The sequence below is a fragment of the Lampris incognitus genome, chromosome 2 (assembly GCF_029633865.1).
Source record: "Lampris incognitus isolate fLamInc1 chromosome 2, fLamInc1.hap2, whole genome shotgun sequence".
Classification (NCBI taxonomy): Eukaryota; Metazoa; Chordata; class Actinopteri; order Lampriformes; family Lampridae; genus Lampris; species Lampris incognitus.
Genome location: NC_079212.1, coordinates 75,818,392 through 75,836,303, shown reverse-complemented (window position 1 = coordinate 75,836,303; position 17,912 = coordinate 75,818,392). Strand labels below are relative to the sequence as shown.

Genomic DNA, 17,912 nt, shown 5'->3' with positions numbered 1-17,912 from the left:
AAGTAAGTGCATATACAGTATATATCGCTGTGTCAGTACATGTGTGCATGTTTGTGTGCATGTACACTACCGTTCAAAAGTTTGGGATCACCCAAACAATTTCGTGTTTTCCATGAAAAGTCACACTTATTCACCACCATATGTTGTGAAATGAATAGAAAATAGAGTCAAGACATTGACAAGGTTAGAAATAATGATTTGTATTTGAAATAAGATTTTTTTTACATCAAACTTTGCTTTCGTCAAAGAATCCTCCATTTGCAGCAATTACAGCATTGCAGACCTTTGGCATTCTAGCTGTTAATTTGTTGAGGTAATCTGGAGAAATTGCACCCCACGCTTCCAGAAGCAGCTCCCACAAGTTGGATTGGTTGGATGGGCACTTCTTTGAGCAGATTGAGTTTCTGGAGCATCACATTTGTGGGGTCAATTAAACGCTCAAAATGGCCAGAAAAAGAGAACTTTCATCTGAAACTCGACAGTCTATTCTTGTTCTTAGAAATGAAGGCTATTCCATGCGAGAAATTGCTAAGAAATTGAAGATTTCCTACACCGGTGTGTACTACTCCCTTCAGAGGACAGCACAAACAGGCTCTAACAGGTACTATTTAATGAAGATGCCAGTTGGGGACCTGTGAGGCGTCTGTTTCTCAAACTAGAGACTCTAATGTACTTATCTTCTTGCTCAGTTGTGCAACGCGGCCTCCCACTTCTTTTTCTACTCTGGTTAGAGCCTGTTTGTGCTGTCCTCTGAAGGGAGTAGTACACACCGGTGTAGGAAATCTTCAATTTCTTAGCAATTTCTCGCATGGAATAGCCTTCATTTCTAAGAACAAGAATAGACTGTCGAGTTTCAGATGAAAGTTCTCTTTTTCTGGCCATTTTGAGCGTTTAATTGACCCCACAAATGTGATGCTCCAGAAACTCAATCTGCTCAAAGAAGTGCCCATCCAACCAATCCAACTTGTGGGAGCTGCTTCTGGAAGCGTGGGGTGCAATTTCTCCAGATTACCTCAACAAATTAACAGCTAGAATGCCAAAGGTCTGCAATGCTGTAATTGCTGCAAATGGAGGATTCTTTGACGAAAGCAAAGTTTGATGTAAAAAAAATCTTATTTCAAATACAAATCATTATTTCTAACCTTGTCAATGTCTTGACTCTATTTTCTATTCATTTCACAACATATGGTGGTGAATAAGTGTGACTTTTCATGGAAAACACAAAATTGTTTGGGTGATCCCAAACTTTTGAACGGTAGTGTAAGTACTTAGCATTAGGTGTCTGACTATTGAGTGGTTCCAACTGTAACAAAGAAAGCCACTTTGCTTTCTTACATTTAGTTGATGATTTTGTTTGTTTTTCTTTTCTTTTCTTTTTTCTCTGACTTGCTTGTTTTGTTTTGTTTTGGTTTTTTGGGGGGGGGTTTTGTCCAGGGGAGGGGGGGGTTGTGTGTTTTGATTTTTGTGTGTGTATTTTTGGGAAAAATATAAAACCTATAAATAAAGTTTAAAAAAAAAGTTTTGCTGGTAAGGGGTCAAGTAGGCAAGTCGTTGGTTTAGAAGCTGACTCGAGCTTATACCAAATATCAACAGAGATATTCTCAAACGCTGTAATAACAGGGACTATCAGAGACTCATTTTACAGATATGAATTTGGCAAGACAAGACCTGCAGGAGTAGCTGAAGTTGAAGAACTAATTTTGTTTAAGATCTCAACAACCTTATTGCAGAAAAAATCTAGAAATTTGTGGGCCGTGAATGGCGAGCAGCTAACAGACGGCTGCGTTTTGGTCAGTTTAGATACAGTGTCAAAGAGAGATCTGGGGTTATGTTTATTAATATTGATTAAGTGAGAGAGATACAATGTTTTTGCAGCACATAAAACACACTTGTATTTCAATAAATACTCGTGCCACGATAGCTAAGAAACTCCTGCAGGTCTGCTTAAAAGTTCATGTCTCATCATTAAACCAGGGTGTAGGCCTCTTTAGTCGCCTAGCTCTGGTAGTTAGAGGTGCAACTGAATCGAGGAGACTAGAGAGGGCCACATTTAAGTCACTAGTGAAATTTTCAACAGAGTCATTTACCACAGTGAAAGGAGCCAAGACTTCAGACAGCTGCTGGCCAAATGCAGTTACAGTGGAGGGACCGATATGGCGAGTGGCAATTACATCTGTGCTGACATTAACTGGACAGGCCAATAAAGCTTCAAATTTGATGAGAAAATGATCAGTCACAGCAGGTGTGGTTGGCAAGACATTCAGATCAGAAACAGCTATCCCTTTAGATAAAACCAAATCAAGGGTGTTACCACTGCAATGAGTCGACTCTTGAACAAACTGAGTGAACCCAAAAGTATCAACTAGTGCCAGAAAGGCTTTACTTAGAGGATCAGCAGCCTTATTTAGATGAATATTTAAATCACCTAGAATAAGAATCTCATCAGAGTGAGTAACAAGGCCTGAGAAAAATTCTCCAAATTCTTCAAGAAATAACGAGTAACAGCCAGGAGGCTGATAGAGTATCACAATCTGGACTGAGCTGAGTCTATTCATGGCTGAGGGAGATGGACCAAGAATAAGAGACTCAAAAGACTGGAATTTAGATTCAAGTCTAGAAGTCAGATTGAAAATAGATTTATATATTAAGGCAACACCCCCGCCTTGTTTATTTGCCCGAGCTACATGGGCATAAGTATAGTCAGGTGGGGAAGCTTCATTTAAGGGAAGGAAAACATTTGGTTTCAGCCATGTTTCACATAACCCAGTCATATCAAAACTATGTTCAAGAATCAGATCATTTATTAGTAAGGCTTTGGTAGACAGTGACCTGATATTTATGAAACCATATTTAAGCATCTTGTGGAAGTGATCAGTAGTAGGCAGAGCTTTAGAGCCAGTAATAGGTGAAAGATTAATTGGAATTAGACACCTTGTTGACAGTTTTGGTCACCAATGCTTTGGATGATATGTGGTCACATTCTTGATAATATTAGCTGTTTGGTTTTGTAGATTATTAGGTACTTTGTCGCACATCTCATCACTACCAGTGGTAGGAATAATTACTAGATCATTGTGATTCACACATTTAGGAGAGAAGAGCTTGGGAGCAATACAGCAGGGTAGGGAGACAGTCTCAGTGTTATAGACCAAGCTATCAGGCTGATAATCTACACTATGAGAAATTCCCTGACTAATTATATTAATTAAACTACTTGACTCCACATCAGCACTAGATTTAAACCTAGCAGGCTCTCTAATCACCTGCAACCTGCTGAATGATAAGTCCCTAGTGTCAACCTAAACGTAAACAGCTATCTATATTGCGAGACAAAAGAGCGGCGCCGTCCCCAGTAGGGTGAATGCCGTCCGCTTTCAGCAGGTAAAGGTGGCTCCAGAAAGAAGGCCAGTTATCAGCAAACCTGCTCATCACAGTAACGAGCCATCCAGCGGTTCATTGAGGTGTCCACCATGTGAAGACCCAAGCCTTCGAATGGGGTGTGGAGGAGGACAGAGCTTCTTGGGGGTCATGCCATGGATGTACTGTAGGTGAGGAAGATTTCAAAGTTGATGCAATGCTTGGTGCATCGTAGAGGGGCTGATGTGCTCCCAGGCTCATGTCAGTCAACTGCGTTTTTCCCACAGAACACATCCATCTGTATACAGGTAATTCTGTCTTTATACAGAGGTTTAAAATGAGGGGTGATCATTAAGTAGTCTGGTTAAGTTGGCTTGTGAAAATGATTGTCAGTGTATTCTATTATCTGCTATGATTACCCGTTTAGTGATAAGGACAAAAAGCTTTAAACTGCACCATGTTTTACACGTGGTTGAAAGTCATTCATAGCCATCTCTGCACTTGTTCCAGAGTGCTTTTTTTTGGGGGGGGGGCACTTGCTTGCTAGTACACAGCCTAGTGTTTTCATGACAGAAGGGCACTGGGTACCACGTTAACACTGAAAAAACTGACAGCACCGATTTCACAAAACCAAACCAGTTCATGATTTCCGCCCAATAACTGACACTTGAATTCTTCCACCATGAGTTCGCTGAACACCGTTAAAATCATGTGACATTCTAGCATGTGTCCAACAGGAGTTTTTTTCTTCTTATTTTTTTCATCAGAAACCAAACTTATGTTGATGTTGTAAAAATATATTTCCTTTTTTGTGAGAACAGACGGACATCTTACAAAATGTGAACATTTCAGATGAATAGTCACCATACAAGGCAGTCATTCTCATTTGGTAAATAAATGACCCACAAACAACATGAGAGCTCCTCACTTCAGAAGAACAGCACCAAAACTCTTATTCAAGATCACTGTCCAGGGCTTCCACCTCCACACTACGGTCATCCTGATTCTTATACACGATGACGTTCACACAGTGGACCACAGCTCTCTCTAGTGGGGAGAAGTGGTATTTCAGTTTTACGAAATCACAAAGATGCTACTGCTGGTTTCATACCCAAGAGGCCGAGGTACTCTTTTCTTACATGGAGCTGCGTCCTCTGCTGGCTGTGTAAAATGAGAACAAGGTGTAAACATAATGTCCAAGACAAACCAGCAGAGCAACGTTCCAACCACCTCCAGTAATATACTTTAACAAAGCTGGTCTGTGCTCTGCGGCATATCATGATACTTGGTTCTGCCAAGCGCTGTAGTTTAACTTGTGTTTACCAACACAGACCTGTTACGAGTCTGTACTGTAGCATCATGTTACATCTACGTTGACATCCCCGGTGATTTCAGTAACTCCAGAACTTTAACAATGGTAACCAATGAAACAAAACAAATTCTATGTAATATTGTAGGTCATTGTGGCCATGCTAGAGGCTTTTAGTCAGTAACACTCTGACAGGCAACCGATGACGTTGCCTGACATCTTACATACAGTTTTTACTTGCATTTCAGTTTGAGCTTTCCATAAGTTAGTTACCCTGCTGCAAATCTCTTCTAAATTATTTAACTCCCAACATTCAACATATTGCCCAAAAAAACCTGTTCAACGAATGTCTGATGAAACATGTTTACAGCCTGGGATCAGTCCAGGAAATTATTATGTTTCCAACTTCAAATTTTTCCGAATAAGTAAAACCAAATCGCCATCTTATCTTAAAGGTTTCATAGTTGAAAATTCAAACTTACAAAAGCTGTCGTGGAGTGCATGGTGTTTGACAGTTCACTATAAAAAATAATAATAAAAAAAATCACTCCCAAAGCTAGAGACAATGACAATCTGAGTTTCTTCGTGACATCAACAGCTGCACTTCCAACAACTGCTTGACTGGATTTGTGATGAGGCCAGCAGGGACAAGGGCTCATAAGAAACAGCAGGGACAAGGGTTCATGAGGAACAGAAGGGACGAGGGTTCATAAGAAACAGCAGGGACGAGGGTTCATGAGGAACAGCAGGGACGAGGGCTCATAAGAAACAGCAGGGACGAGGGTTCATGAGGAACAGCAGGGATGAGGGTTCATGAGGAAAAGCAGGGACGAGGGTTCATGAGGAACAGCAGGGACAAGGGCTCATGAGGAACAGCAGGGACGAGGGTTCATGAGGAACAGCAGGGATGAGGGTTCATGAGGAACAGCAGGGATGAGGGCTCATGAGGAACAGCAGGGACGAGGGTTCATGAGGAACAGCAGGGATGAGGGCTCATGAGGAACAGCAGGGACGAGGGGATGAGGAACAGCAGGGATGAGGTCTCATGAGGAACAGCAGGGACGAGGGCTCGTGAGGAACAGCAGGGACGAGAGGATGAGGAACAGCAGGGACAAGGGCTCATGAGGAACAGCAGGGACGAGCGTTCATGAGGAACAGCAGGGATGAGGGGATGAGGAACATGTTCATGAGGAACAACAGGTCCATGAGGAACAGCAGGGATGATTTACTGTCAAAAACACTCAAATCATCATATCGTCTTCATATCATATCATATCATATAGTCTCATATCATATCATATACCATATCATATAGTCTTCATATCATATTATACATCATATCATATAGTCTCATATCATATCATCATATAGTCTTCATATCATCGCATACCATCATATCATATCATATCATATAGTCTTCATATGATATACTGTATCAGGGCCGCTGTTCTGGCGTCTAGCGCTCACACGAAGTTGTTCATAAGTGCAAAAACTCTAAAGAAAAGTGATGTTTTGGGGGGGGGGGATTGTTTTGGTAAGTGAATAGGTAATAGAGAAATATCTGTAGTTAAGTAGCATTTTGAAATTGAGTGCTTTCACTGGAACATGTGAGCACGAGAGTTTCAGGTCTTTAGACGAGGGAAGGGTCATTATGTCTGTGATCTTTTACAGCTGGAATTCAGAAACGTATGAACATAATGTGAAACCTTGTTCATACAATATTCTAAACAGTATCATGGGGTAATATAAGAGAAAGCTAGCTGTCTTCTCTAGCTTTGGGAGCGACTCTTTCAGAAGCAGAACTTTCTGAAGTCATTACACGTGTGGGGTAGTTAAGCTGATGTCGTCTTCACATATTCCATCACTGCAATGGCGTACAAATGAGACACAACCCAACACTACAGTGCCCAGAACTTCCATGTGAATCCATCAGAGGGAACTCATGTTTCAGGAAGGGAGACATCAGAGCTCATCGTGATGCATTCTCAGAGCATGGTCACAAAGATCTGCAAAACACCAAAGCAAAGAAAGTCTCATCACACTACGGTCACCTCAACACATCCAGCTTCCAGAGGTATGAGGCATGCTCTGTACGGCAAGGCATTTCACACAACACTGCTCACCATCACGTTATCATTAGTAAGGAAACTGCCCATACACACCTGTCCTCTTGCTGCACAGTTTGTCTTTGACATTATCGGTCTCATGAGCAAAGAACTCGATTATTTCATCCTCATGCTGCTCAACAATTGTCTCGCACTAAAGGAGAAAGACAAAACAGATTGTGTTACACACACAACAACTCACTCTATGTCAAATTAGATTTTTAATTTTACTCTTGTCACCATCTGGTGCCCCTCCCCATCCAGGCCAGTGCAACACTAAACACAAGGTCAGTGAGGGAGAGTACACTATGTGTTAACATGGTCCATCCAGACCAGTGCAATACTAAACACGAGGTCAGTGAGGGAGACTACACTATGTGTTAACATGGTCCATCCAGGCCAGTGCAATACTAAACACAAGGTCAGTGAGGAAGACTACACTATGTGTTAACATGGCCCATCCAGACCAGTGCAACACTAAACACAAGGTCAGTGAGGGAGACTACACTATGTGTTAACATGGCCCATCCAGACCAGTGCAATACTAAACACAAGGTCAGTGAGGGAGACTACACTATGTGTTAACATGGTCCATCCAGGCCAGTGCAATACTAAACACAAGGTCAGTGAGGGAGACTACACTATGTGTTAACATGGTCCATCCAGACCAGTGCAATGGGGTCCTCCCTATAGTCCCCGGGTCCTATAGTCCCTGGGTCCTATGTTCCCCGCTTTGTATGAGACCGGGGAATATCGGACCTTTTTGTATACAGAGGGCCCTATATTCCCCACTTTTCCCCAAAAGGGTCCTATGTTCCCCGTTTTGTATGTGCAGGGGAACATAGGACCTTTCTTTATAAAAAGGGTCCTATGTTCCCCTAGGGCACCCGGGGAACATAGGACCCTTTTTATAAAGAAAGGTCCTATTTTCCCCGGTCAGCAGGTTTGACGCTGTTTGGCGCAAAAAGTGCATTTTCAATAATGCATTATTTAGGGCAGATTATTAAGAAGACAATGAATCATACGATTTCTATTTTTATATCACAAAAACGAATTCACAAAGTCCAGGTTGGCTAAAGTATGTGGAAACTTTCGACACTAAACCAATTTCAACTTATTAGGCTATAGCCTATATTTGGGCGCATAACCCACCCCGGTAGTTCTCTGATATTTATGCGCGAAATGTGTCACTTATCGAGGAAAATGCGCCTCGCCGAGTAGGTGAGCTGGCTCGTCTGTGTCTGAATGTAATATAGTAAGCCTATGTTCCTTGGGCAATTGTACCCGGGCGTAGCTCAGTCGGTAGAGCTCTCGCCTATGGATCGCAAGGTCGTGAGTTCGATCCCGGGTGCCGCCAACTCAGCGTATGAGTAGCACATTGTGCGAGAAGTGCTGGGAGCTGAGGGTAGGTGTTGTGTTCCGTCCTCAGCAGTCCATCTCCCAGAGGTCTAGCGCATTGTACCAGGGATAGACTCCTGCGAAAGCTGGCTGATACCGACAATAGGCCAATTCCGACCCACTTCTTCTATGTTCCCTAGAAAGCCGTCGTTCCCATTATAACCACACCAGCTTATTGGGAAAAGCATCTGACAGATATGAGATAGAAACCATCTGCTCAGTAAGGCCCTTTAAGCATCATAATTGTAATGATAGTAATAATAACATAATAATAATGACAATAATAATAATAATAATAATAATGATGATGATGATGATGATGATGATAATAATAATAATAATAATAATAATAACAATATAGCCTTATATTAGAAATGCTAAAAATTGGATAATTGAAATATTTATAATTATAAAGTAGGCTAATATAGCATGGTAATAACAAAATAATAACAATATCTGCCTGGTCTCTTAAGATTCTAAGATGCTGTATGCTACAGAAATAACAGGACATAGGCCTAGGCTAATGAATACGCCTTTTTGACAAAATATGAATGAAAGGCTAATCAACAACGCTAAAGCTGAATCACAAAACACATATTGCTCGAAAAATAATTTATAAATAGCCAAAGGCACACATGATTTCGAGTTTGGAAATATTTAAGACTTGTCGTGGATGTGTGGTCATCTGCACGCAAGTTTCCTGGCGTTCTAAACCACATGATCAAAATTCACCAATGTCTAAACCGCCCGCCAACTTGCAACAATTTGCAACAATCGGTTGTTATCGGTGATAACTCGTGGACTCACTGTCATGTGCTTACTAGCCTACAAGAAGACAAACAATGGCGATAGTTATGGATGGTGATCGAGGGGGCAAAGTGTTGGTACATGAGAACTTCAGATATCAGAAGCACCGCACCAATCAAGACACCATTAGATGGAGGTGCTGGAGGTGGAACTGTAGAGTGCCACTGATCACAAATAGATTTGAAGTGGAGGACGTGGATGCTAACATTATTGTGCACGATGTTGGGGAACACGTGCATCCCCCTGACGGAGAAATGCACTGTGCAGAATTCCGACAGGGGGTGATTGCAGAAGTTGCGAGGGAGCCAACAGTCCCAATCAGAAGGATCTTTAATGCGCAAAGGGTCCTGCAGCGTCGGCAACGTCAAATCCAGGGTTTTAGCCCCTCTTTGTTTTAGTAGCCTAATGGACTAGGACTACTCATTTTGATTTTTTGAAGAAGAAAAAAGCCTTAACGTTAGGCTAGTTAGGCCTTGGAGATTTTTGTTTTAGACCATGCCTTTTCTGGGGGGCTTCTGCCATAGACCAACCCTTTTTCAGCCAAGCTTTTACTAGAAGCATTTTGTTATTAATAGCCTATTATCAGTGTTACTATTGATAGTATTATGCCTGTAATTGTTATTTGTTATTAGGCCTCTTTTATAATTAGGCTATTATTATTATTATCATTATTATTATTAGGCTGTAATTATTATTATTATTATGTATTATTTCTTCTTCTTATTATTGATATTATTACTATTACTATTATTATTATTATTAAAGAAGAACATCAAAGGATGTAAGGTAGCACTCGTCAAATGAAAAAAAAGACACAATTCTCTATTTTACCATTTCATTGTTTGGCATCAGTCATTAACTTGGCCGGGTGGTCTTCTTCAGAAACCTTAATGACTAATGCCAAACAATAAAATGGTGAAATAGAGGACTGCCTCTGTTATTTTTTTACCATTTGGTGAGTGTTACCTTACATCCTTTGATGTTCGTCTTTGATTCATGTTTTTGGTTTAGCACCTCTACAAGCCTTTAGTTTTTTGAGAGGCACATATTATTATTATTAAGCAATTAGCCTATTGTGTAAGGTAGGCGGACCCCGTTGATGGATACTTTGTGCTGGTCCTAAATTTCAAGTCCTGGTCTAAGTTCTCTGCCTGAAAAGTTCATCATTAAAGTCTTTTTGAAAGAAAGTCTGCCAAGTGATTTAATATGGAAAACGAACTGCAAAGTAACAAGAAAGTGGCTGAAGTGTCCAGTGCTGTGCAAATTGAACTTTGAGCGAAGGTGGAAATGGCTAGGTTATACTGGTAGGCGGGCCTACTGCAAGACAAACTTGCGTTGATTGCCGACTGTCCATGCTGAGCCGGAGAGCCAACTAACTAGGCCTACTGCAGTAAATATTGGTAAGAAATAACAATAAAGCAAATTACAGCCTCCTCTATAGGCCGAATTTGGATACGCACTCAAGGTGGCCTGCGATATACAACAGCCAACAATGGTAATACGGCCTAATTTAATCAGCGGAGGAATAGATTGTCGTAGCCTACATCTCAGCCATGACCCCAGTTTTTATTATTTTGGACCCGTTAAGGAAATAATTTGCAAAAAGGGTTCTAAGTTCCCCGGTTTGTTCCTCGATTGGCAATAGCGGGGAATATAGGACCCTTTTTCCAAAAGAGGGTCCTATGTTCCCCGGTGTCTATTGCAACGGGGATTATAGGACCTTTTTAGGGGAAAACGGGGAATATGGGACCCTTTTTTTTCGAAAGGGTCCTATAGGACCCGGGGACTATAGGCACGGCCCCAGCGCAATACTAAACACAAGGTCAGTGAGGGAGACTACACTATGTGTTAACATGGCCCATCCAGACCAGTGCAATACTAAACACAAGGTCAGTGAGGGAGACTACACTATGTGTTAACATGGTCCATCCAGACCAGTGCAACACTAAACACAAGGTCAGTGAGGGAGACTACACTATGTGTTAACATGGCCCATCCAGACCAGTGCAACACTAAACACAAGGTCAGTGAGGGAGACTACACTATGTGTTAACATGGTCCATCCAGGCCAGTGCAATACTAAACACAAGGTCAGTGAGGGAGACTACACTATGTGTTAACATGGTCCATCCAGACCAGTGCAATACTAAACACAAGGTCAGTGAGGGAGACTACACTATGTGTTAACATGGTCCATCCAGACCAGTGCAACACTAAACACAAGGTCAATGAGGGAGACTACACTATGTGTTAACATGGTCCATCCAGGCCAGTGCAATACTAAACACAAGGTCAGTGAGGGAGACTACACTATGTGTTAACATGGTCCATCCAGGCCAGTGCAATACTAAACACAAGGTCAGTGAGGGAGACTACACTATGTGTTAACATGGTTCAAGAAAAGAAAGAATGCTTCTTTCCGTGTCCTGGAAAACCTGGAAGGTTATGCGCTAATTTTCCAGTCAAGGCAAACACCTGGAAACGATGAAATGGATCCAATGTCCTGTGTAAATGTTATTGAGGTCATGTAGCATTGGAAAGTTGGGGTAGGAAATCTTGTTTTTTTCCTGATAAGAAGGCTTATTTTTTGCATTATTTTAAGCCGACATCACATACTTGTAGCTTTATTTTAGCAGCTGAGATGTGATGTCAGTGGTTGAAGTTTGGATGGCAGTGAACAGTCATCCAGTCCATTACTGCCATAATGCCTCCACTATTGCCCTGTGATGGCCTGGCGGCCTATCCAGGGTGTCTCCCCACCTGCTGCCCAATGACTGCTGGGATAGGCTCCAACATCCCCGCAACCCTGAGAGCAGGATAAGCAGTTCAGATCATGGATGGATGGATGGATGTCTCCACTAGTTAACACACAGACCATGACCTGTCAGCAACTGCTGTAATGTACATCCAAGTGAAAGTCATGGAATATGTCCTGGAAACGTCAGAAAATGATCCCAGAAGGAATGTGGGAACCCTGATCATTCATCAACTATCACACCTAGTAAAATGAAATCTTTTTTAATTTCTTGTAACCAAGGAGATATGACATATTATCACCTAAATGCACTCTGAAACTGTTTAATAGTGACATTAATTAAACTGCAGCCATTGTAAACAGCCTCTTTTCAATATAATATAATGATATTGGAAAAATATTGTGTAAGACGAGTTTCTCTAGTAGAACGTGAATGCAAATCAGTAAACATTATTTTGAAGGCTGTCATAAACATGTTTAATCTTATCAACCCCTATGGGCTTTTACAATGTAAAATCATCACAGGCAAGTAATAATGATAATAATAATAACAATAATAAATTGAACTTATATAGCACTTTTCTAATACTCAAAGTCGCTTTACAATAAATGGGGTGAAACAAGACGACAGAGTATTGTCATTTCAATGTTTTCCCCCTAACGGTGCAGGCATACGAGGACTGTTGAGACCAATGCATCACTTTTGTCACCAGTCGAATTAAATTGGCAAGACGCAACGTGCTAAGATAACAATCTGTGAGCTGAGAGTACTCACTGCGAATTTTAAACTGGACGTAACTCTCGAATCCAGTTTAGCCTCTGTGAGATCCATGGCTTCACCATTCCGAGATGTGACCCTGAGATAGCTTTTCCTGCTTGTGGAAGAGTCTACAAGCTCCCCATAGTCCTGCATCCTCTCACACACACCATCCATTAACTCCAGGAGGTTTCCCTCAGAGCGAGCAAGAGGAACCTGTTGGTGAAAAAATTTAAAAAGAACTTTCACAAATTTGACAAGAATGGGCTATGATGTACATGGTCTCTTTCTCACATTTTTTCATTCATTGGCAAACAACTAAGATGTTTTTGTTTCTTTGACCATCATCATCGGCGGTCACTCAGGGTCAAGTCCAACTGTCCTCCCTCTGGGTCCTCAGGTGTAGAGGCTGATCCTGGAGCCGCACAATGGGAGGATGCTTGCGCATGACAGCTTTTTACATGGAGAGGCTGATGTGCCTGCAGCCACCACACGGTCCTTGGCAGGATGTGGCCAGAGTCCAATGGTGTGGAGAACCAAGATGATTGGGGAGCACCCTCTCTTGCAGCCTTCATCCACCTTCACTGACAATGTCTTCTGCCAGTTTCGCTGTTGAGATCTTTGTTGGATTGCGTTTTGTCTGGAACCTCCCCCTTAACCTATCCAGCTTGGGTGACTCTACCAGGAGCCAAGCTGCGGACGGCATAGCTCTTGGGATCATTGGTACATGCAATCTTCTCCACCACGGCAAGGTGGCGAGCCAGGACAAAGTTTCTTTGACCATCTACACTGAAATGTAAACTATTTAACTTACAAATATTAAATAGAAATTGTAAATCTGTCCATTGCATTAACTATTCTTAGTGATTACATAAAGACGTCCTTTCCTTGGAGCTTCTAAATGGGCTAAAACACCTTGATTTTAATTCCTTTTCTGTTTTGTGTGAGTATAGTGGTCCCACTAAATATGCAACTTCTTCTTCAAGGCCTCCTCATTAGCGAGGGTTGCCAGCACCATCAGGATGACATGCTTGCCAAACAAGTCTCCTCCAGTTCTTTCTGTCCTGAGGTGATCTTCTTGCCTCCGATATTTTCAGACTAAGCCATTCTTTGATGTCATCATGACACTGCCTTTTTGGTCGGTCTCTCTTGGGTTTTGCTGGTGTAGTTCCCAAAATCGCTGTCTTTGCTAATTTACTTCCACCTGGATGACAGGTATGCCCAAAGAATGATAGCTTTAAATATGCAACAGAAGTATAGAAATTCAGGTAGTAATATGTCTTTTCTGTACAGGGTGTAATAAAAACAAGTAACATAAATTGGAAAAAAACGGTGGGTTATTACTTTGCATGGTTTCCTGTATGGGAATATTGTGCCGACTACTTTGTCTACTTGATAATAACGAATACACACCCTTCAACCTGAAATCAATTATTTTTCTATGCAGCTCTTACACAGCCTTACCTCTCTAATGGACTGGCTGCCATCTGGATTGATCCTGAAGGATCCTGTCTGGATCATCTTCTTGGGATCTATCTGGGAAATGGCCCACCCCATCTCATCCACAAGAGCCCTGCATGCTGTGAAGAAGAGACACGAGCCACAATATGAGCTAAGTGTACCATTCTATGTGTATGAGATGAATTTGCTGAACATGAACGCCTACCCCCACATTTGATATCCTGTCCTTGTCTGCTTCCTTGGCCAACGGTCATAAAGAGACAAAGAACCACACATGGTGCGAGAATCAATACTGTTTTTCTCATCTTGCATCTAAATTCAAGATATTTCAGGTCAGGGATATCAATATGGCAGCTCAACAAAAAACAGTACAGATGTTCAGGTGAATAAGTCTCTTATTAGATATTTCAGGGCAGGGATATTAATATGGCAGCTCAACAAGAAACAGTGCAGATGTTCAGGTGAATAAGTCTCTTATTAGATATTTCAGGTCAGGGATATTAATATGGCAGCTCAACAAGAAATAGTGCAGATGTTCAGGTGAATAAGTCTCTTATTAGATATTTCAGGTCAGGGATATTAATATGGCAGCTCAACAAGAAACAGTGCAGATGTTCAGGTGAATAAGTCTCTTATTAGATATTTCAGGTCAGGGATATCAATATGGCAGCTCAACAAGAAACAGTGCAGATGTTCAGGTGAATAAGTCTCTTATTAGATATTTCAGGTCAGGGATATCAAATATGGCAGCTCAACAAAAAACAGTGCAGATGTTCAGGTGAATAAGTCTCTTATTAGATATTTCAGGTCAGGGATATCAATATGGCAGCTCAACAGGAAACAGTGCAGATGTTCAGGTGAATAAGTCTCTTATTAGATATTTCAGGTCAGGGATATCAATATGGCAGCTCAACAGGAAACAGTGCAGATGTTCAGGTGAATAAGTCTCTTATTAGATATTTCAGGTCAGGGATATTAATATGGCAGCTCAACAAGAAACAGTGCAGATGTTCAGGTGAATAAGTCTCTTATTAGATATTTCAGGTCAGGGATATTAATATGGCAGCTCAACAAGAAACAGTGCAGATGTTCAGGTGAATAAGTCTCTTATTAGATATTTCAGGTCAGGGATAGTAATATGGCAGCTCAACAAGAAACAGTGCAGATGTTCAGGTGAATAAGTCTCTTATTAGATATTTCAGGTCAGGGATATCAATATGGTAGCTCAACAAGAAACAGTGCAGATGTTCAGGTGAATAAGTCTCTTATTAGATATTTCAGGTCAGGGATATCAATATGGCAGCTCAACAAGAAACAGTGCAGATGTTCAGGTGAATAAGTCTCTTATTAGATATTTCAGGTCAGGGATATCAATATGGCAGCCCAACAAGAAACAGTGCAGATGTTCAGGTGAATAAGTCTCTTATTAGATATTTCAGGTCAGGGATATTAATATGGCAGCTCAACAAGAAACAGTGCAGATGTTCAGGTGAATAAGTCTCTTATTAGATATTTCAGGTCAGGGATATCAATATGGCAGCTCAACAAGAAACAGTGCAGATGTTCAGGTGAATAAGTCTCTTATTAGATATTTCAGGTCAGGGATATCAATATGGCAGCTCAACAAGAAACAGTGCAGATGTTCAGGTGAATACGTCTCTTATTAGATATTTCAGGTCAGGGATATCAATATGGCAGCTCAACAAGAAACAGTGCAGATGTTCACGGTCACTGAATTCAAGCTAGTTGCTGGAATCATCTTTGACAGATTACCATCGTGCTATATTCACTGATACATCCATTTTCCAAACCGCTTATACGCTTATTTCTAAAACTACATCGATTGCCAACATTCATAAAAGAATTTTCAAGCTCTTAAAATTAATTGTACTTACGAGTCTTTAGCAGTTTTCCGAAACGACCACTGACAAAACTCCACGCTGTCCCATGGCATTTGACAAAATGTGGTGACGTAGTCAGTGGGGACGTGCGCGAGAGGCGGTGTTCAGAACCGAGCTCCCAGCGGCCGGAAGACGATGCCCGCTGACTTCGCTTGTCGTCTCCGACGGTTGGAAAAAAGAAAAACTGGCGCGTTACTGCCAGCTACTGCTGTGGAGTATGTACTGAGGCGACATGAAACATCCGTCCATTTTCCTAACCGCTTGTCCTGCTCTCAGGGTCGCGGGGATGCTGGAGCCTATCCCAGCAGTCATTGGACGGCAGGCGGGGAGACACCCTGGACAGACTGACACACACACACACACACACACACACACACACACACACACACACACACACACACACACACACACACACACACACACACAGAGGGACAATTTAGTATGGCCGATTCAGCTGACCTATATGTCTTTCATTCAGCTGACCTATATGTCTTTGATTCAGCTGACCTACATGTCTTTGATTCAGCTGACCCACATGTCTTTGATTCAGCTGACCTACATGTCTTTGATTCAGCTGACCTACATGTCTTTGATTCAGCTGACCCACATGTCTTTGATTCAGCTGACCTACATGTCTTTGATTCAGCTGACCTACATGTCTTTGGACAGTGAGAGGAAACCGGAGCACCAGGAGGAGAGCCACGCAGACACGGGGAGAACATACAAACTCCACTGTTGACATAAATTAAATTTGTGCCCTCAGTTGTAGAAGAAAATCTTTATTTTTGTATTAACACGTAGGCAAACTTGAGCACATACGGGTACTGTATGGTAGACAATAATAACAGCCAATGAAATGCGCTGAGGTTGACATGTGGTCTGTGCGTATATAAGAGTGTGCATCTGTCTCTCTACGTTGATTTCGGTAAGAGCAGAACTGACGCCCCACTGTGTAATAATTCCTCCGCAAAGTTAGCATTTATTTGGGTCTAGCACTGGGTCTACACGCCAGAATTCAACTCTGACAGCAGATTATGGGCCCAGAGTTACCCAGAGGTAGGTATCAAGCGATTTGCCCCCGAGAGAAATACCGCAACGCACCGCGTGTGTGGGCTAGCATGCTAGCACCATGAGTAGAGGGGTCGCCGAGTCAAACAGCAGGGGCGGGAGACCCGGGATGGGAAGATCGAGCAGCCGTTGGTCTCGACTCGTCTTTGACGGAGATGAGAAGAACTATAAACTGTGGGAGACGAAGTTTTTGGGCCATCTTGGGTTACAAGGGCTAAAGGACACTATTTTAAACGAGCCTACCGACGATGATGGACGGGCAGCAGATGGAGCGAGAAATGCCGAGGTCTATGCGGAGCTAATCCGGTTTCTGGATGATAGAAGTGTGTCGCTGGTAATGCGGGAAGCAGCGGGCGATGGGCGGGAAGCGCTGAAAATGCTGAGAGACTATTATGCAGGGAAAGGGAAGCCGCCTATAATTAGCCTGTATACGGAACTGACGTCACTTCAGCCTGTATACGGAACTGACGTCACTTCAGAAGTGGAGCAGTGAGAGTGTGACTGAATACGTTATCCGCGCAGAGACAGCCCGCACCGCATGGAGAAACGCTGGTGTGATACTGAGTGATGGGCTGCTAGTAGCAATGAGTTTGACGGGACTACCAGAAGCATTCAAACCGTTCGCTATTCATGTCACGCAAAGTGACGTGACGATGCCTTTTGCCCAATTCAAAACGAAACTACGGAGCCACGAGGACACTGAGGAAATGCGTGCAACAGCACCTGACGACAACGTCATGAAGGCGCGAGAGCAGCCGAGTGCGAGACCCGCTCTGGCGGGTGCTGGTGATCAAGGAGCCGAGAGTGCGGACATAGTGTGCTCAGATGTGGCCTGAAAGGACACAAAGCCAGAGCATGTCAACGCAAACAGTGGTGTAGTCGGTGCAAAAGCACCACACATCGGGACGCAACCTGCAGACGGAGACAGCGGCGGGACGACGCGCGACAAGTGTCCGAGGAGGCGAGCAAGAAGGCGTATGCATTCCTGACGAGC

General features: G+C 42.5%; 1 protein-coding gene across 1 annotated transcript; it reads right to left on the bottom strand.

The window, feature by feature from the left end:
- Nucleotides 1–4,133: 4,133 nt before the first annotated feature.
- Nucleotides 4,134–15,900, bottom strand: cnpy2 (canopy FGF signaling regulator 2). The gene is made up of 6 exons (XM_056273961.1): nucleotides 15,845–15,900; nucleotides 14,155–14,261; nucleotides 13,953–14,068; nucleotides 12,507–12,704; nucleotides 6,829–6,925; nucleotides 4,134–6,672 (listed from the first exon to the last, which is right to left on the bottom strand). The coding sequence occupies exons 2-6, from the start codon at nucleotides 14,252–14,254 to the stop codon at nucleotides 6,629–6,631; spliced, it is 555 nt and encodes a 184-aa protein (XP_056129936.1). The 5' UTR covers nucleotides 14,255–14,261; nucleotides 15,845–15,900; the 3' UTR covers nucleotides 4,134–6,628.
- Between the last annotated feature and the right edge of the window lie 2,012 nt (nucleotides 15,901–17,912).

Coding starts and splice junctions, on each gene's coding strand:
- cnpy2 (XM_056273961.1), bottom strand. CDS start 14,254: ATGAGAAAAACAGTATTGATTCTCGCACCATGTGTGGTTCTTTGTCTC. Junction 6,926..12,506: donor CGTCCAGTTTAAAATTCGCA/GTGAGTACTCTC, acceptor TTTCTCCTTTAG/TGCGAGACAATTGTTGAGCA. Junction 6,673..6,828: donor ACTGTGCAGCAAGAGGACAG/GTGTGTATGGGC, acceptor GGTGTTTTGCAG/ATCTTTGTGACCATGCTCTG.